The 21,701-nt window shown below is 42.1% G+C and overlaps 1 protein-coding gene across 10 annotated transcripts in view; it reads left to right on the plus strand.

Annotated features, from left to right (window-relative positions):
* Positions 1-19,821, plus strand: part of CNN1 (calponin 1) — a 65,893-nt gene extending 46,072 nt beyond the window's left edge. For 6 of the 10 annotated variants that reach the window (XM_056570420.1, XM_056570427.1, XM_056570423.1 and 3 more), the window contains exons 2-7: positions 3,379-3,500; positions 4,646-4,712; positions 7,083-7,220; positions 15,207-15,317; positions 18,207-18,353; positions 18,545-19,821. In XM_056570420.1, the coding sequence (XP_056426395.1) occupies positions 3,379-3,500; positions 4,646-4,712; positions 7,083-7,220; positions 15,207-15,317; positions 18,207-18,353; positions 18,545-18,787 (828 nt within the window). In that variant the 3' untranslated portion in view covers positions 18,788-19,821. Of the gene's footprint in view, positions 1-1,396; positions 1,420-1,753; positions 1,838-2,738; positions 3,148-3,378; positions 3,501-4,645; positions 4,713-7,082; positions 7,221-15,206; positions 15,318-18,206; positions 18,354-18,544 lie in introns of those variants that run through there. The other 4 variants (XM_056570429.1, XM_056570421.1, XM_056570422.1 and 1 more) reach the window with 4 other exon arrangements.
* The last annotated feature ends 1,880 nt before the right edge of the window (positions 19,822-21,701 follow it).

Genomic DNA, 21,701 nt, shown 5'->3' on the forward strand with positions numbered 1-21,701 from the left:
AGGTCACATGGTCTGACTTACCCCAGGTGTGCAAACTGTGCAGGTCACATGGTCTGACTTACCCCAGGCGTGCAAACTGTGCAGGTCACAAGGAATCAGTCAGTTTGACCTCATCACTGTAGAATGGAACATTTTTAAATTTTCTAATAGACTTTGGCTGGCCTTTGGCTGTCCGGGCATGCTGGGAGTTGTAGTTTTGCAACAGCTGGAAGCACCCTGGTTGGGAAACACTGCTCAAGTTGCTGTCAGTGAATGGGAACACTCATATTTATATCCATTGGCTGAAAATCTGCACATATCTAAATAGAATACATTTCACAGCTGAGGGTTTGCTACAACGGTTTGGACTTCCAATGTACCTACACTGATACACAGTAGCAGAAAGATGACAAAAGTTGCCTATAGTAACCAACCTGATTCCAGCTGCCATTGTACAGATGCCTTCCTTTGCCTTTTTCTCTACCATTGTAGCAAACCCTCAGCACGAGAGATTTGTACCAGCTGAGGATTCTATGTAGAGATGAGCGAACTTACAGTAAATTCGATTCGTCACGAACTTCTCGGCTCGGCAGTTGATGACTTATCCTGCATAAATTAGTTCAGCTTTCCGGTGCTCCGGTGGGCTGGAAAAGGTGGATACATTCCTAGGAGACTCTTTCCTAGGACTGTATCCACCTTTTCCAGCCCACCGGAGCACCGGAAAGCTGAACTAATTTACGCAGGATAAGTCATCAACTGCCGAGCCGAGAAGTTCGTGACAAATCGAATTTACTGTAAGTTCGCTCATCTCTAATTCTATGGACCGGTCTCCAAACTATGGACCTTCAGATGTTCCACACACACTCTGAAAACCTCTCCTATTCATAGGATGGGGATCAGTATTATGAATATATATATATATATATATATATATATATATATATATATATACACACAGAAATCTGGGGTGCACTACGGTTCCCCTCAAAAAAGTTGTCGACATTCCATGACCAGGTTCCTTTGCAGGTATACAACCATAGGAAGTCACATGACCTCATGACTGCACACCTGCAAACATTATGGGGGCAAATGTATCAAAACTGGTGCAGTTGCCCATAGCAACTAATCAGATTCCAGGCCCTTTTAAAAAAAATGGGGGGGGGGGGGGATGCAATTAGATTGGTTGCTATGAGCAACTGCACCACTGTTCCTTTTGCACCAGTTTTGATGTGATCTGCACGTAATGGCATGGGTCACCGTTGGCACCGCCATTCCCTCTTGTTGTGCCAGCTTCCTTATAGCTCACATCTTGTACTCGGCCACGTGTGACGATGCATTTTCCTGATTAATTACACCCTGAACGAACAAAGCCAGAAGCGGGCACACACCTGCCACCCGGCCGCCTGGTCACCGGGAGATAATGCTCATTCTCTTCTTCTTGTGCGCCAATTTTTTGAGTTTGGTAACAATAAAGCACAGGAGAGATGGCGGTGTTAAAGGGACAGTAACAAAAAATGCCGGAGGTCATTGATAATGTCTGGAACATGCGGATTTCCTCTTCTGGATGACCCAGGGCAGATGTTATGGGGCCCACACTTATTATAATATAATGTCATATGCCAGTAACTGGTCATAACGGGGGAGATTTATAAAAACGCGTCCAGAGGAAAAGTTGCTGAGTTGCCCATAGCGACCAATCAGATCGCTTCTTTTATTTTTAACAAGGCCTCTGCAAAATGAAAGAAGCGATCTGATTGGTTGCTATGGGCAACTGGACAACTTTTCCTCTGGACAGGTTTTGATATATCTCCTCCACGTGTCTGAAAATGGATTGAGAATTGTCGATTTCTGGTTCTTGGTTCGTGGTTTTGGGTTGTATTACTGTTATTTTATTGCAGTGGGAGAGATCTATTAATACAAAAAGTACAAAACAAAAGTGGAGCAGTTTCCCATAGCAACCAGATTCTAGCTCATGACTGATCAGATTCCAGTTCATGACAACCAATTGGGTTCTGGCTTATAGCAATGTTCAGATTCTAGTCCACAACAACCAATCAGATTCAGCAACCAGATTCTAGCACTTTGCAACCGATTTGATTCTACTTCATAACAACCAATCAGATTCTAATTCATAGTAACAAATTAGATTCATCATTATAATAACCAATCAGAGTCTAGCTCATAGCAATGTTTTAAACTATCAATTCTCGTACAAAACAGTAAAGCTGTGGAGCAGTTTCCTATAGCAACCAGACTCTAGCTCATAACCAATAAGATTCTAGTCCATAGCAACTAATTAGATTTGTTCATAGCAACCAGATTCTAGCACATAGCAACCAATTAAATTCTAGTTCATAGCAACTAATTAGAATCTAGCTCATAGCAACAATCAGATTCTAGTTCATAGCAACCAATTACATTCTAGCTTATAACAACTGAAACAATTCTAGTTCATAGCAACCAGATTCTAGCACATAGCAACCAATTAAATTCTTGTTCATAACAACCAATTAGATTCTGTCTCATAGCAACAACCAGATACTAGTTCATAGAAACCAATTAGATTCTAGCTTATATCAACCAATGCGATTTTTAGTTCATAACGACCAATTAGATTCTAGTTTGTAACAACCAATGAGATTCTAGCTCATGGCAATTGATCAGATTCTATTTATAACAACCAATTCAATTGTAGTGAACAGCAACCAGATTTGAGTACATATGAAGTAGAATCTGATTGGTTGCTATGAACTAGAATCTGATCAGTTGCTTTGAGCAAGATCAGATTGGTTGTTCTGAACTACAATCTGATTGGTTGCTAACATCCCATTAGATTCTGGCTCATAGCAACCGATCAGATTCTAGTTCATAGCAACTGATCAGGTTGTAGGATTTCTGTGATGCCCATAGCAACCAATCAGAGCTCAGCTTTCATTTACCCTTGACTGTCTAAGGAATTAAAGCTGGGCACTGATTGTTGCCATGGGCTACAAGGCTCTTTTTACATCTGTCAGATTTGACACATAGCTCCATGTCCATCAGTATCTGTGTATTCTGTGTTACCGTCAGTTTTTTATATATTGATGCACTGCTGGCGCATTTAGGGCCCACATCTGCCACGTAATAGCGGTACATATGCCACGTGATAGTTGAAGGTCTTAGGTACAGGTCTGTACAATGCCCCCAGCAGGGGTCAAGTCCTGGCAAAAAAAAGCGTGGGAACTCTTCCACTCAAGGGATGGTCCTGCAGAACCTCTGCCTATGGGAACGGTGTTCCTGCTGTGGTAAAAGTGCAGGAACTAAGTTCCCATGCGTTCCTGCAGGACTTGAGCCCTGGCCGCCAGGAGCTGAAAGCTAAGTATATGGCGGTATTCTATAAATTGCTTTCTTTTCTTGCAGTTGGCCTCAAAGTATGACCACCAACTGGAGGCCGAGCTGAGGGAATGGATCCAGAGCACGACCGGGAGGACCATTGGAAACAAGTTCATGGAGTCGCTGAAAGATGGCGTCATCCTGTGCGAGTGAGTAGAGCGTGGATTCAATGTGGTTTCTGGTCATCTAGACCTGTGGTCTTTAAAACTGTAGCCCCCCCAGATGTTGCAAAACTACAACTCCCAGCATGCCCGGACAGCCAACGGCTGTCCGGCCATGCTGGGTGTTGTAGTTTTGCAATATCTGGAGGTCCACAGCTTCATTGGTGAAATTCTGTGATAGGCTTTTCCACTGTACTCCGCATCTCTGCAATAGAAAGGACGATCGCAACAAGTGTCAGAAGTGACACCCGCGGCGATCTGTCTATTAGTACAGGTACTACTAATCCCAGCATGGAACAGTTTGTTTTATGCTGGGAGTAGTAGTACTACGTAAAAAAAAATAATTAAAATGAAGAAAAAAAGTTTTTAAAAAAACACACTTTATTAAACACATAATTAAAATACATTACTAATAAAAAGTTTCACAAAATGAATTCTAAAAAATATATTATTTTTACAATTAAAAGGCCCCTTTCTACATGTTTTATATTGCCAGCTACATTTTTAGGTCCCTGCCCACCCACATAAATTGGTCCCTGTTTAAAAATGAATAAAAATTTTGTTCTGAAAAATATAAATTTCGTTAAATACTATTTTTTCATCCCTATTGTATCTTTTTTTTTTTTTATGGTACCCTACGAAATTTTATTTAACAAGGTATCTCCGTCCTTTTTTTATCGCTAATGTCCAAAAAAGAATAAAAAACGCCTGCAAAAACCCACATGGTGTTTTTCTTGGCATTTTTTCCACTCCCATAGACTTCTATGGGAGAAAAAACGCCAGGATTTCAGTGAAAAAAAAACCTCCATAGTCTCAACACGCTGCGATTTTGAAAAACTGCCAAGGAGCAAGAAAACGCAAAAGAGGAGTTAAAAAAAATGCCAAAGAGGAGTTAAAAAATGCAAAAGAGGATTGAAAAAACACCAAAAGGATAAAAAAAAAAACACCAAACTGAAAAACACCAAGTGGAAAAGGAGTTTTGCAATTTCTCATTGATTTACAGCTAACATCTGACCACAGCGTTTTTTTTGCCGAAAAACGTCATGCTGCAGATTTGGCGTTTTTCTTTGCGTTTAAAAAAAAAAAAAGGTGGAAACTTAGCCATATACTTTTCTCATTCTTTCCCTTCACAGATTAATCAATAAGCTGCAGCCGGGATCTGTCAGGAAGATCAATGAGTCTACACAAAACTGGCACCAGGTAAGTGACATAGAGATTGCTTTCCTGCACTATAGATATACTGAGCGCTACAGTTACATAAGGGCCCATTCACACTACGGATCTTCTGAGCGGAATTCTGCTCGAGAAGTCCACTTGGAAAATATGGTGCAGAAGCCGCCCATTGTTCTCAATGGAATTCTGCTGCACCATTGAAACTACAGAATTTCCGTGGCGGAGGTTCGGCCCTGGAAATTCCAGAAACTGAAAAACGCCTTTGGAGGCGGAAAATAGTAGCAGAAAATTTTTCAGGCAGACAGTCGGAAATTCCGTAGTCTGAACCTAGCCTTAGGGCTCATGCACTCTATAGAATTCCGAGCGGATTCTTCTAGAACCAGCCTCCCATTAATCTCAATGGGATTCTGCTGCTCAGTGTACACTGCAAAACTTTCAACTCAGAATTTAATTATGTTCATTCTTTTGGCGGAATACACCTGAAAAATCTATTTTTTCCAGTGCTCATTTCTGCAGTTAAAATATGCACGAAAATAAGTTCCGATTTCAGGTTGGAATTTCCTCAGTGTGCACATGACCTTAGGGTTGAAGAAAAAGACTCCAGCACCACAGCTACAGTGGGGCAAAAAAGTATTTAGTCAGCCACCAATTGTGCAAGTTCTCCCACTTAAAAAGATGAGAGGCTGTAATTTTCATCATAGGTTATAACCTCAACTATGAGAGACAGAATGAGACAAAAAAATCCATAAAATCACATTGTCTGATTTTTTAAGAATTTATTTGCAAATTATGGTGGAAAATAAGTATTTGGTCAATAACAAAAGTTCATCTCAATACTTTGTTATACACCCTTTGTTGGCAATGACAGAGGTCAAACGTTTTCTGTCTTCACAAGGTTTTCACACACTGTTGCTGGTATTTTGGCCAATTCCTCCATGCAGATCTCCTCTAGAACAGTGATGTTTTGGTGCAGTCGCTGGGCAACATGGACTTTCAACTCCCTCCAAAGGTTTTCTATGGGGTTGAGATCTGGAGATAAGCTAGGCCACTCCAGGACCTTGAAATGCTTCTTACGAAGCCATTCCTTCGTTGCCCGGGCAGTGTGTTTGGAATCATTGTCATGCTGAAAGACCCAGCCACGTTTCATCTTCAATGCCCTTGCTGATGGAAGGTTTTCACAAAAAATCTCATGATACATGGCCCCATTCAATGTTTCATTTACACGGATCTGTCGTCCTGGTCCCTTAGCAGAAAAACAGCCCCAAAGCATGATATTTTCACCCCCATGCTTCCCAGTAGGTACGGTGTTCTTTGGATGCAACTAAGCATTCTTTCTCCTCCAAACACGATGAGTTGAGTTTTTACCAAAAAGTTCTACTGGTTTTATCTGACCATATGACATTCTCCCAATCCTCTTCTGGATCATCCAAATGCTCTCTAGCAAACTTCAGACGGGCCTGGACATGTACTGGCTTAAGCAGGGGGACATGTCTGGCACTGCATGATTTGAGTCCCTGGTGGCGCTGTGTGTTACTGATGGTAGCCTTTGTTACTTTGGTCCCAGCTCTCTGCAGGTCATTCACTAGGTCCCCCGTGTGGTTCTGGGGTTTTTGCTCACCGTTCTTGTGATCATTTTGACACCACGGGGTGAGATCTTGCATGGAGCCCCAGATCGAGGGAGATTATAAGTGGTCTTGTATGTCTTCCATTTTCTAATAATTGCTCCCACGGTTGATTTCTTCACACCAAGCTGCTTGCCTATTGCAGATTCAGTCTTTCCAGCCTGGTGCAGGTCTACAATTTGGTTTCTGGTGTCCTTCGACAGCTCTTTGGTCTTGGCCATACTGGAGTTTGGAGTGTGACTGTTAGAGGTTGTGGACAGGTGTCTTTTATACTGATAACAAGTTCAAACAGGAGCCATTAATACAGGTAACGAGTGGGGGACAGAGGAGACTCTTACAGAAGTTGTTACAGGTCTGTGAGAGCCAGAAATCTTGCTTGTTTGTAGGTGACCAAATACTTATTTTCCACCATAATTTGGAAATAAATTCTTTAAAAATCAGACAATGTGATTTTATGTTTTTTTTTTTTTCTCATTCTGTCTCTCATAGTTGAGGTATACCTATGATGAAAATTACAGGCCTCATCTTTTTGCATGGGAGAACTTGCACAATTGGTGGCTGAATAAATACTCATTTGCCCCACTGTATCCGCAGTTTGTGTGGGGCATTGCAGGTCAGCCTCATGCACTAATGCAGAGCTGCAATACCACACACAACCCATGGACTGGTGGGGCACTGTTTCTTGAAGAAGGCAGCCATGTTTTTATTTCTAATCCTGTTTAATACTTTTACCCTCATCATATATACTGTATAACCAGGTTCTTTGTCTCTGCAGCTGGAAAATATTGGAAACTTTATTAAGGGCATCACAGCGTACGGAGTCAAACCACATGATATATTCGAGGCAAATGACCTGTTTGAGAACACCAACCTCACCCAAGTCCAGTCCACACTCCTCACACTGGCTGGCATTGTAAGTCACTGTAGTTGACCGGGATCCAATGTACTTATCCTGTACTGATCCTGAGTTATATCCTGTATTATTATTCCAGAGCTGTACTTACTATTCTGCTGGTGGGGTCACTGTGTACATACATTACATTACTTATCCTGTACTGATCCTTAGTTATATCCTGTATTATTATTCCAGAGCTGTACTCATTATTCTGCTGGTGAGGTCACTGTGTACTAACATTACATTACTTATCCTGTACTGATCCTGAGTTATATCCTGTATTATACTCCAGAGCTGCACTCACTATTCTGCTGGTGGGGTCACTGTGTACATACATTACTTATCCTGTACTGATCCTGAGTTATATCCTGTATTATACCCCAGAGCTGTACTCACTATTCTGCTGGTGAGGTCACTGTGTACATACATTACATTACTTATCCTGTACTGATCCTGAGTTATATCCAGTATTATACCCCAGAGCTGTACTTACTATTCTGCTGGTGGGGTCACTGTGTACATACATTACATTACTTATCCTGTACTGATCCTGAGTTATATCCTGTATTATACTCCAGAGCTGTACTCACTATTCTGCTGGTGGGGTCACTGTGTACATACATTACATTACTTATCCTGTACTGATCCTGAGTTATTAAAGTGCAACAAGTAGTAGTTCAGCTCACCACTGCCGCCTCCGTGCACGGACTCGTGCGGACGCCACGAACACAGCCAATATTAGAAAGAGAATGTCCAGCACAGTGAGCACGATGCAAGATGATTTATTGTAGCATAGAACAGAAAACAGCAACAGGGATCATAGAGTGACGCGTTTCAGCAACCTTGGTCGCCTTAGTCGTACTCAATGAAAATGCAAAAACGGAAAAACGCTGAGTCCTTAAGGGGTTAAAGACGCAGGGTTTTTCCGTTTTTGCATTTTCATTTATTCCTCATCACCTTCTAAAAATCATAACGCTTTCAATTTTGCACCTAAAATTCCATATTATGTCATTTTTTGCACCACCAATTCAACTTTGTTGTGACATTAGTCATTTTACCAAAATATCAACGGCGAATCGGAAAAAAATCATTGTGCGACAAAATTGAATAAAAAATGCTATTTTGTAACTTTTGGGGGCTTCCGTTTCATTTTTTAAACAATGACACCTTATTTTCATTCTGTAGGTCGATACGATTAAAATGATCCCCTACTTATATAGGTTTGATTTTGTCGTCCTTCTAAAAAAAATCATAACTACATGCAGGAAAATGTATACGTTTAAAATTGTCATCTTCTGACCCCTATAACTTTTTTATTTTTCTGCGTATGGGCTGGTATTAGGGCTAATTTTTTGCGCCGTGATCTGACGTTTTTATCAGTACCATTTTTATATTGATTGGACTTTTTTTATCGCTTTTTTATTCATTTTTTCAAGTTATAAAAAGTGACCCAAAATATGCTATTTTGGACTTTTAATTTTTTTGCGCATATGCCATTGACCGTGCAGTTTAATTAATGTTATATTTTTATAGTTCGGACATTTCCACATGCGGCGATACCACATGTTTATTTTTATTTACACAGTTTTTTTTTAAACCCCTTAAGGACCCTTGACTTACGCGTACGTTATGACACCCTGGTACTTAAGGACCTTAAGAATTCCGGCCCCTGCCGCGCGGGGATCGGACCGGGATGCCTGCTGAAATCGTTCAGCAGGCATCCCGTGCAAACGCCCAGGGGGGTCATCAGACTCCCCCATGTTGGCGATTGTGGCAAATCACAAGTGAATTCACACTTGCGATTTGCGCGATTCCGGGTCATTACGGGTCTATGGTGACCCGGAATATAAGGGGGATCGCGGTTGTCTAAGACACCCACGATCCCCCTGATGGGATAGGAGTGAGGAGGCAGGGGTGCCACCCCTCCTATCCCTGCTATTGGTGGTCTAGACGCGACCACCAATAGCAGATCAGGGGCGGGGGGGTTAACTTTCGTTTTCCCCATCCTGCCCACCCACAATAGGCGGGGCAGGACGGGGAAACGACGGGGACCGGCGCCGAAGATCCACTTACCTATCCGGGCGGGCGCCGGAGGCAGCGGGCGACGGAGATCGGCGGGCGGCGATGACGTGCGGCTGGATCCGACGGAAGCCGGTGAGTTGCCTAGCAACATCTGGAGGGTACAGTTTGAGACCATTTTACAACTCCCAGCATGCCCAGACCACTGTTTGGGCATGCTGGAATATGTAGTTTTGCAACAGCTGGAGGGCTCCAGTTTGAGACCACTATATAGTGGTCCCTAAACTGTAGCCCTCCAGATCTTGCAAAACTACAACTCCTAGCATGCCCAAACAACTGTTTGCTGTCTGGGCATGCTGGGATTTGTAGTTTTGCAACAGCTGGAGGACCACAGTTTGGAGATCACTTTGCAGTGTTCTCTAAAACTGTAGCCCTCCAGATGTTGCAAAACTGCAAATCCCAGCATGCCCAAACAGCAAACAGCTGTCTCGGCATTATGAGAGTTATAGTTGCGTACCTCCAGCTATTGCATAACTACATCTCCCAGCATGCCCTTCAGCGATCAGTACATGCTGGGAGTTGTTGTTTTGCAACAGCTGCAGGCACACTGGTTGGAAAATACTGAGTTAGGTAACAGTACCTAACTAAAGGTTTTCCAACCAGTGTGTCTCCAGCTGTTGCAAAAGTACAGCTCCCAGCATGCACGGTCTGTCAGTACATGTTGGGAGTTGTAGTTTTGAAACAGCTGGAGGTTTGCCCCCCCATGTGAATGTACAGGGTACATTCACACAGGCAGGTTTACAGTAAGTTTCCTGCTTTAAGTTTGGGCTGCAGGAAATTTTTCACCGCAGCGCAAACTCCTAGCGGGAAACTCACTGTAACACGCCAGTGTGAATGTACCCAAAAAAACACTACACTACACTAACACAGAATAAAGGGTAAAACACTACATATACAACCCCTTACACTGTCCCCCCAATAAAAATGTAAAACGTAATGTATGGAACAGTTTCCAAAACGGAGCCTCCAGCTGTTGCAAAACAACAACGCCCAGCATTTCCGGACAGCCACTGACTGTCCAGGCATGCTGGGAATTTAGCAACAGCTGGAGGCACCCTGTTTGGGAATCACTGGCATAGAATACCCCTATGTCCACCTCTATGCGATCCCTAATTTAGTCCTCAAATGCGCATGGTGCTCTCTCACTTCAGAGCCCTGTCGTATTTCAAGGAAACAGTTTAGGGCCACATATGGGTTATCTCCGTACTGAAAAGGAAAAGTTGGGGGCTACACCAGCTTGTTCGTGTAAAAAAATTAAAAAAATTTACACTAACATGCTGGTGTTGCCCCATACTTTTTATTTTCACAAGCGTTAAAAGGAAAAAAAGACCCCCAAAATTTGTAACACAATTTCTCCTGAGTATGGAAATACCCCATATGTGGATGTAAAATGTTCTGCGGACGCACAACAAGGCTCAGGAGTGAGAGCGCACCATCTACATTTGAGGCCTAAATTGGTGATTTGCACAGGGGTGGCTGATTTTACAGCGGTTCTGACATAAACGCAAAATAATAAATACCCACATGTGATCCCATTTTGGAAACTACACCCCTCATGTAATGTAATAAGGGGTACAGTGAGCATTTACACCCTACAGGTGTCTGACAGATTTTTGGAACAGTGGTCCGTGAAAATGAAAAATTAAATTTTTCATTTGCACAGCCCACTGTTCCAAAGATCTGTCAAACTCCAGTGGGGTGTAAATACTCACTGCACCCCTTATTAAATTCTGTGAGGGGTGTAGTTTCCAAAATAGGGTCACATGTGGGGGGGGGGGGGTCCACTGTTCTGGCACCACGGGGGGCTTTGTAAATGCACATGGCCCCTGTCTTCCATTCCAAAAATGTTTTTCCCAAAAGCTCAATGGTGCTCCTTCTCTTCTGAGCATTGTAGTGCGCCAGCAGAGCACTTGACGTCCACACATGGGGTATTTCCATACTCAGAAGAAATGGGGTTTAGTGGGAAAAAAAATCATTTACACATCAAACTTTCACGAAAAGTCGTCAAACACCTGTGGGGTGTTAAGGCTCACTGGACCCCTTGTTACGTGCCTTGAGGGGTGTAGTTTCCAAAATAGTATGCCATGTGTTTTTTTTTTCTGGCACCATAGGGGCTTCCTAAATGTGACATGCCCCCCAAAAACCATTTCAGAAAAACTCACTCTCCAAAATCCCATTGTCGCTCCCTCCCTTCTGAGCCCTCTACTGCGCCCGCCGAACACTTGACATACACATATGAGGTATTTTCTTACTCGAGAGAAATTGGATTACACATTTTAGGAAGATTTCTCTCCTTTTACCCCTTGTAAAAATTCAATAACTGGGTCTACAAGAACATGCGAGTGTAAAAAATGAAGATTTTGAATTTTCTCCTTCAATTTGCTGCTATTCCTGTGAAACACCTAAAGGGTTAACAAACCTTTTGAATGTCATTTTGAATACTTTGAGGGGTGCAGTTTTTATAATGGGGTCATTTATGGGGTATTTCTAATAAGAAGGCCCTTCAAATCCACTTCAAAACAGAACTGGTCCCTGAAAAATTTCGATTTTTTAAATTTTGCGAAAACTTGGAAAATTGCTGCTGTACTTTGAATCCCTCTGATGTCTTCCAAAAGTTAAAACATGTCAACTTCATGATGCCAACATAAAGTAGACATATTTTATATGTGAATCAATATATAATTTATTTGGAATATCCATTTTCCTTATAAGCAGAGAGCTTCAAAGTTAAAAAAAAATGCGAAATTTTCAATTTTTTCGTAAAATTTTTGAATTTTTCACCAAGAAATGATGCAAGTATCGACAAAATTTTACCACTAACATAAAGTAGAATATGTCACGAAAAAACAGTCTCGGAATCAGAATGAAAGGTAAAAGCATTCCAGAGTTATTAATGCTTAAAGTGACAGTGGTCAGATGTGCAAAAAATGTCCGTGTCCTACAGTGAAAATTGGCTGGGTCCTTAAGGGGTTAAATGGGAAAAGAGGGGGGGGGGTGATTCTTCCTTTTATTAGGGAAGGGGTTAAATGATCTTTATTAACTTTTTTTCACACTTTTTTTTGCAGTGTTATAGCCCCCCCTTGTGGCTATTACAATGCACACACTGATCTGCTACACAGATCATTGCCATGCATTGACACGGCAAAGATCAGTGTTATCGGCGGTCGATTGCTCAAGCCTGGATTTCGGGCTTGGAGCAATCAATCGCCGATCGGACGAGACAGAGGCAGGTGAGGGGACCTCCGCTCATGTTCTAGCTGATCGGGACCATCACAGTGAAAGCGCGATGTCCAGATCAGCCCGACTGAGCTGCCGGGAAGCTTTCACTTTCATTTTAGACGTGGCGATCAACTTTGCATGCTGCGTCTAAAGGGTTAAAACGATCGGTGCCACACGCTATTAGCCCAGGGTCATGGCTTTCATTAGCCACCGGGACCGACCCGGTATGACTCGGGATCACAGCGTGACCCCGCATTGTATATATCGGGACCGGACGCAGGGTGTACAGCTACGCCCTCCGTCATTAAGAGGTTAAATAAAAAACCCAACCCTCGCAAATGGGGGTGAGTAAGGGTTAAATCACCTATCCTACGTTTGTTGTTGACATATAAAACATACAAGTTTCATGTTGATATCTTTACTGGACGTGATGCTGGAACACACACACATACATACATACACACATTGGGGGAGATTTATTAAAACCTGTCCAGGGGAAACATTGCTGAGTTGCCCATAGCAACCAATCAGATCGCTTCTTTCATTTTTCAGAGGCCTTTTCATAAATGAAAGAAGCGATCTGATTGGTTGCTATGGGCAACTCAGCAACTTTTCCTCTGGACAGGTTTTGGTAAATCTCCCCCATTGAGTTATATATATATATATATATATATATATATATATATATACACATACATACATAGATTATACTCACAGAGCGGTACTCAGATTATAAATGGAGGATACATATAAAGAAAAAACTGAAGCTTCTCCTGTCTTTGTATTCAATCATTTCAATTAAAAACCTGAACGTGTGAACACACCCTAACAAATTATTCTTATAATCACCAGTATTACCACTTATCCAGCCGTAGGGCATCTCCTACAGTACACATGAGCAGCCATTACACAATACCCACCCATAGTGCATTGCGTGATGTAATGTGTACCTAAATACGCAGCTAATGTCATCCAAAAAGCTTTTTTTGGACCTAAAAAAGTAGGATCGCAGTTTTCTTCTGCCACCTGGTGGTCAAAATGAGCAGTGCGCATAACAAATCGGGTCAATGTATGATCATAGGCAACCCACGGCACTGCAGATGTTTTGAACTACGTTTTGAACTACGTCTCCCATGATGATCACACGGCCGTCTAGACCCGTCCCGTTCTTCTCCCGTCAAAAATAAAAACGGACTTTAAAAGAAAAAGGATCCGTTATTGTTCAGTTAATAAACAAAAAAATATATATTTTTTTTATTTTGTTCTGGGCATGCTCAGAAGTAAAAACGGATCAAAAAACGGATCGAAACAACATATGCAAACAGATGACATTAAAGGCTCATCCGTTTTCCTTAGACTTCAATGTTAAATTTACTGTATCCGTTATTTCTTCAGTTTTTTTGACGGGAGAAAAAATACTGCATGTGCCGTCTTTTCTCCTGTAAAAAAAATAAATAAAAAAAAACGGAAAACGTTTACAAGCAGCAACAAACGGGGAAAAGAAACGGGGACAGACGGCCGTGTGAACGCACCTTTACATACTTTACTTATCTGGCACTGATTTGCATTCTACTCCAGTCACTTCCAGAGCTGCGTCCTGGTTTTCTCATATCTGACGGATACATTACACCATGTCCCCTGCGTTATTAGGGTGCGTTCACACAACGGTCTGTCCCTGTTTTTTTTTTTATCCCCGTTTCGGATTTTTTATCCCCGTTTCGGATCAAAAACGGTTTAAAAAAAATCCCATTCATCTCAATGGGATTTTTTTTTACAAAACGTTTACATCCGTTTGTACCCGTCTGCGCTCATTTCCGTTATTTTTTTTTACGGCAGAAAAAACGGCACATGCAGTATTTTTTCTTCCGTTAAAAAAATTGAAGAAAAAACGGATACAGTAAATTTAACATTGAAGTCTATGGAAAACGGATGAGCCTTTAATGTCATCCGTTTGCATCCGTTTTTTCAATCCGTTTTTACTTCCGAGCAAACAAAATAACATTTTTTTTGGGGGTTTATTAACTGAACAATAACGGATACAAATGGATAACATCCGTTTGCAACTGTTATTGTTTGGTTTTTTTTTCGATGGGAGAAGAACGGGACAGGTTTAGACGGCCGTGTGAATGCAGCCTAAGGGTGCGTTCCCAATTGGCGTATACGCAGCGTATTTCACTCTGCGCAAAATTTACGGCAGCAGCGGGAAATACGCTGCGTATTCCTTGCTCTCTATACACACAGGGCTTTCCGGCGGCAGCCCTATGTGTGCAGTGAGTTTTGGAGGCGGAGCCGCGCGTCACAGTAACGCCGGCACATGGCCCCGCCTCTAAAACTCACTACACACATAGGGCTGCCGCCGGAAAGCCCTGTGTGTATAGAGAGCAAGGAATACGCAGCGTATTTCCCGCTGCTGCCGTAAATTTTGCGCAGCGTGAAATACGCTGCGTATACGCCAGGTGGGAACGCACCCTAATAGTTCAAGATCGGGGATGTCCCAGGGGACATAAACATGCACATGTTGCGTAATCTGTAAATCAGTGTTTTCCAACCGGGTGGCCTCCAGCTGTTGCAAAACTACAACTCCCAGCATGCCCGGACAGCCAAAGGCTGTCCGGGCATGCTGGGAGTTGTAGTTTTGCAAAACTGGACTAGGGGTAGCAATGAAATGGTGAAATCTATACTTACGCGCTCTTTTCGATATTTTAGGCCAGGTCAAAAGGCGACAAAGGGACCCTTGGAGTCAAGTACGCCGACCCCCAGGAGAGGAAATTCAACCCGGAAAAACTTAGGGAAGGGAGAAATATCATTGGACTTCAGGTGAGTGAGGCTTGTGCAAAGTCACATGGCACCAGAGGGGATGGCATTAACCCATTCCTGACCCACAAAGTACATTTATGTCATGGGTAAGGTGAGGGAGTACGAGATGCACTCAGGAGCCAGGCCCGCACCATACCTGGTAGGTACCTGATACATAAATGGCGGTAATGACTCATATTGGTCAATCAACTATTATCGCGATATACATACCTGGTAGTCTAATGGTCCAATTGGTTTTCACGACACCTGTACTAGGCCTCGGTATCTGCCAAGACTCGGCAACTAATATGAAATGCTGTACCAACAGAGCACCAGCCTCATAGATCATTGCAATGCGTATGCATCACATTGATCTATATAAGCAATGGAATGATTGCTTATAAAAGGCCCCTAATGGGGAAAAAAAAGCTTAAAGAAATATTTTTTTAAAGGGGTATTCCAGGCAAAACCTTTTATATATATATATATATATATATATATATATATATATATATATATATCTCAACTGGCTCCGGAAAGTTAAACAGATTTGTAAATTACTTCTATTAAAAAATCTTAATCCTTCCAATAGTTATTAGCTTCTGAAATTTTCTGTCTAACTGCTCAATGATGATGTCACGTCCCGGGAGCTGTGCATGATGGGAGAATATCCCCATAGGAACTGCACAGCTCCCGGGACGTGAGTCATCATTGAGCAGTTAGACAGAAAACAACAACTCAACTTCAGAAGATAATAACTATTGGTAGGATTAAGATTTTTTAATAGAAGTAATTTACAAATCTGTTTAACTTTCCGGAGCCAGTTGATATATAAAAAAAAAAAAGGTTTTGGCCTGGAATACCCCTTTAAGTATTTTATTAAAAAGTCCCCCCCCCCCCCCCCCGCCCAGCAATAATAAATTCAAACTACCCTCCATTCATCAAATAAAAAATAAATAAATATATTAATGTAGTTATTTATTTATTAGCATAGTTGGTATCGTCACGTGGAGAATTGCCCAAACTATTAAATTATCAAATTTCTAATCCTGCACGGTCAACTAGTGGGGCAAAAAAATTGTTTAAAAAAAATAAATAAATAAATAAAAATTTAAAATAAATGAAAATCCCCGGCCCTAATAAAAATTCAAATTCACCCCATTTACCAAATAAATAAATAAATAGTTAAATAAATAAGCAAGCATAGTTGGTATCGCCATGTGTAGAAAGGTCAAAGGTGGAAACGGCAAAAAAAAATTTAAACACCAAAACGGATCATTTTTACTCAAATCAAATCCCAGAAAAAATATGCACTAAAAATGTAATAAAAAGTGACCACAAAAGCGATAACGTTTCAAACTACAAAAAAAATTATTTCCCACACAGATCCATAGGCGGAAAAATGTATAAAAGGAAAAGGGGTCAGAACATGGCGATGTATAGATTTTTTTTTTGTTGTCTATATTTTCGGCAGTCTGTGTCTGCCGATGGGTTTACAGAGAATATCATAATAATTTAGGGAATTTCGGGGTAGAGTAAGTTGATATTGTCATACCCAAGATTCCCCAGGAGATGGCAGCAGAGTAAAGTCAAATATTACAGAACAGTTTGATGATAGTGAAGGGAGCCGTACAAAACGCTTCACGCTAGTTTAGGGGCAACACTTTATTAAGGGTGGGGTCACAAGTCACGGCAGATTTCATTTGCGACTCAAAAAATAATAATTGGGGGTGTCAGAAACGACGCAAGTGTATTACGTATTATCCCTATTGACTCAAAATCCCGAATTAGGCCTCATTTAGCATGTAAACATCTGCCGCAGAAATTAAAGGGGTTATCCAGGAAAAAACTTTTTTTTTATATATATCAACTGGCTCCAGAAAGTTAAACAGATTTGTAAATTACTTCTATTTAAAAAATCTTAATCCTTTCAGTACTTATGAGCTTCTGAAGTGAAGGTTGTTCTTTTCTGTCTAAGTGCTCTCTGATGACGTGTCTCGGGAACCGCCCAATTTAGAAGAGGTTTGCTATGGGGATTTGCTTCTAAACTGGGCGTTTCCCGAGACACGTGTCATCAGAGAGCACTTAGACAGAAAAGAACAACCTTAACTTCAGAAGCTCATAAGTACTGAAAGGATTAAGATTTTTTAATAGAAGTAATTTACAAATCTGTTTAACTTTCTGGAGCCAGTTGATATATATATATAGATATATATATATATATATATAGAGATATATATATATATATATATATATATATATAGAGATATATATATATATATATATATAGATATATATATATATATATATATATATATATAGAGAGATATATATATATATATATATATATATATATATATATATAGAGATATATATATATATATATATATATATATATATATAGAGAGATATATATATATATATATATATATATAGAGAGAGAGAGAGAGAGAGAGATATATATATATATATATATAGAGAGAGAGAGAGAGAGAGAGAGAGAGAGAGAGAGAGAGAGAGAGAGAGAGAGAGAGAGAGAGAGAGAGAGAGAGAGAGAGAGAGAGAGATATAGAGAGAGAGAGAGAGCGAGAGAGATATATAGAGAGAGAGAGAGAGAGAGAGAGAGAGAGATATAGAGATAGAGAGATAGAGAGAGAGAGATAGAGAGAGTTTTTTTCCTGGATAACCCCTTTAAGATCCCAGTTCCACTCGGAAATGCATTGCCGTCTATGGAGACTGCACACTGCCGAGCGGTCCTAGTGCTGCCATGTTCATCCAGCACCTGCAGCCATTGGAGTGTCCAGCGGAAAATTTTCCGGCCGGATTTTCGGCTTTGGATTTTGGTGTAGAAATACTCCACAGCATCTCCTCAGCATGTAGTGTACTCTAAAACGTTTTGTCTTCTTGCAGATGGGAACCAACAAGTTTGCCAGCCAGAAAGGGATGACATCATATGGTACCCGTAGACATCTGTATGACCCCAAATTAGGCACTGACCAGCCGCTGGACCAAGCTACCATCAGCCTACAAATGGGCACCAATAAAGGAGCATCCCAGGTAACTTTACATCTTCCCCTGGATAGACTAGTACTATAACCACATGTATAATCCGAACCAGTGTGCCTCCAACTGTTGCAAAACTACAACTCCCAGCATGCCCGGACAGCCGAAGGCTGTCCGGGCATGCTGGGAATTGTAGTTTTCCCACTGATGTCCTAGAGACTTAACACACTATTCTGTTTCCTTAGGCCGGCATGACGGCTCCAGGCACCAAGCGCCAGATCTTCGAGCAGAAGCTGGGCATGGAGCAGTGCGACACCCAGACCATACCCTTGCAAATGGGAACAAACAAGGGGGCATCTCAGCAGGGCATGACTGTGTACGGTCTCCCGCGCCAGGTTTACGACGCCAAGTACTGCATGGATCCCAATGCGCTCCTGCCGGACGAGGACGGGCAATTCAACAGCCATCAGTATTTCAACTCCGAGTAGCGCCGTCCATTTCTCCCCCAAATAACCCGTACACCACCCTCTTCTGTGCCAGTGTGTGCCTGCTACTGTGGCAGAGAACGGTGTCCCATTGCTGCCCATTCTATGCCAGCGTGTGCCAGTTGCTCTGGCAAAGGGGGGTTAAAATGCTATCCACTATTCGTGTTTGCTCTTGCAAAGGGAGAAATAGATGATGCCCGCTCCGTGCCAGCCTGCCTTCTGGCAATTAGATGCTGCCCGTCCCATACCTGCTGTTCTGGCAGAGAATGATGCTCATCCTACCCACTTTCTGCTCTCCTGGCAGAAAAGGGGGTAAAAGCTTCCCATTCTGTGCCAGCCTATGCCCGCTGCTTTGGCAGTAAAAAAAAATTAAAATAAAAAATAGACCCAGTCCCTCTGCGCCCGACACCACTTTACAAGAGACAATGAGAGTCACAAACCCTTTTCCTAATTTCCTCCCCCATTACAGGTGGAACGTCTGCAGAGCATTGCACCCTCTGTCTTTAAAAATATTAGCAGATCATTGCACCCTGTCCACTTTTATTTGTCATTTTTCACATTCATCAAGGGGGTTCAGAAACTTTTTATTTCAACTATTATTTTAAACGGGAGACATGAGGATCTTCCTGGGTGTGGGGATAAGATAAGCTACACATCCCAATCCTTCACTGCTACCGTTTTAGAGCGACAGTCTGCAGAGCGTCGCTGAAGAGATGGTGGGCAGAAGGGAACGCGATAGGTGACGTCAGGGCGGCGATGCTCTGCAGCCTTCCTAGTCTGGGCGTGGGTGAGATACTGTGCTGAGAGAAGGGGACTGTCTATGGGATTATGTTCTTGCAGGTGAGATGTATATAGGGGCTTACGACAACCACCGAGACGGGTGCAATGCTCTGCAGACTGCGGCGTAACGAACGAGTTGCCTGGCTACGTTTATTTTTTTTTTTTTGTGCATGTTCCTCGCTGCCCCACAACCCCTCCTCCACCCTTTCCTCTCATCACCGCAGTTAACACCTCACCTCTGCTCTGTTCAAGAACCGACTGCAAATATATTTCTAGATATATATTTCTATATGGGCTCCGTGTGGTTTATTTTGTGTGCGTGTGTGCGCCATGATGCCAAGAGAAGAATTGGAAAGGGGGAGGAGGGCTTATGCTAACCCATCAGTGACAAGCAGGAAAGAAGAGGTTAAACGCATTACGTAACGCAGTATTTCCCAACCAGGGTGCCCCCAGTTGTTTCTAGTTGTAGTTTTGCAACAGCTGGAGGCACTTGGTTGAGAAACACTGACATAACCTGACACTGACCGCTCATCTGTATATAACGTAGTGTTTCCCAACCAGGGTGCCTCCAGCTGTTGCGAAACTACAACTCCCAGCATGCCCTTGGTTGAGAAACACTGACATAACCTAACAGTGACAGCTCATCTATACATAACATAGTGTTTTCCAACCAGGGTGCTTCCAGCTGTTCCGAAACTACAACTCCCAGCATGCCCAGGGAGGAGGGCTAATGCTAATCCATCAGTGACAAGCAGGAAAGAAGATGTTAAACGCATTACTAAACGCAGTGTTTCCCAACCAGGGTGCCCCCCCGCTGTTGCGAGTTGTAGTTTTGCAACAGCTGGAGGCACTTGGTTGAGAAACACTGACATAACCTGACACTGACCGCTCATCTATACATAACGTAGTGTTTTCCAACCAGGGTGCCTCCAGCTGTTGCGAAACTACAACTCCCAGCATGCCCAGGGAGGAGGGCTAATGCTAATCCATCAGTGACAAGCAGGAAAGAAGAGGTTAAACGCATTACGTAATGCAGTGTTTCTCAACCAGGGTGCCTCCAGCTGTTGCAAAACTACAACTCCCAGCATGCCCGGACAGCCTTCGGCTGTCCGGGCATGCTGGGAATTGTAGTTTTGCAACAGCTGGAGGCACCCTGGTTGAGAAACACTGACATAACGTGACACTGACCACTCATCTATACAACCACAAAGGGTGGAGCTTAGGTGTCACATGACCAACTGAGAAAAACACTTGGGGGGAGATTTATCAAAACCGGTCCAGAATTAAAGTTGCTGAGTTGCCCATAGCAACCAATCAGATCACCACTTTCACTTTTGAAAAGGCCTCTGAAAAATGAAAGAAGCGATCTGATTGGTTGCTATGGGCAACTCAGCAACTTTTCCTCTGGACAGGTTTTGATAAATCTCCCCCTTGTAGTTGTACAGGATTAGAAGAATATGGCTGCTCTCTGTGTTTGCTATTACACATCCGCCCTATTGAATTAAATGAGGCAGCGCTGCAATACCACAGGTAACCTGCAGATAAGTGGGTCACTGTCTTTGGAATATAGCACCCATATTTTGTCAATGATGAACAACCCCTCGAAGAAGCACACACCCAGAACCTATAGGACGGTGGTCTTTAACCCCTTAAGGACTCAGACAATTTAATTTTTACGTTTTTGTTTTTTCCTCCTCGCCTTCTAAAAATCATAACTCTTTTATATTTTCATCCACAGACTAGTATGAGGGCTTGTTTTTTGCGCGACCAGTTGTCCTTTGTAATGACATAACTCATTATATCAAAAAATGTATGGCGCAACCAAAAAACACTATTTTTGTGGGGAAATTAAACCGAAAAACGCAATTTTGCTAATTTTGGATTCGTTTTTTTGTTTCGTTTTCACGCCGTACAATTTATGGTAAAAATGATGTGTGTTCTTTATTCTGAGGGTCAATACGATTAAAATGATACCCATTATTACATACTTTTCTATTATTGTTGTGCTTAAAAAAAATCACTAACTTTTTAACCAAATTAGTACGTTTATAATCCCTTTATTTTGATGACCTCTAACTTTTTTGTTTTTCCGTATAAGCGGCGGTATGGGGGCTCATTTTTTGCACCATGATCTGTA

Source organism: Hyla sarda, chromosome 4 (genome assembly GCF_029499605.1).
Source record: "Hyla sarda isolate aHylSar1 chromosome 4, aHylSar1.hap1, whole genome shotgun sequence".
In the NCBI taxonomy this organism is placed as follows: Eukaryota; Metazoa; Chordata; class Amphibia; order Anura; family Hylidae; genus Hyla; species Hyla sarda.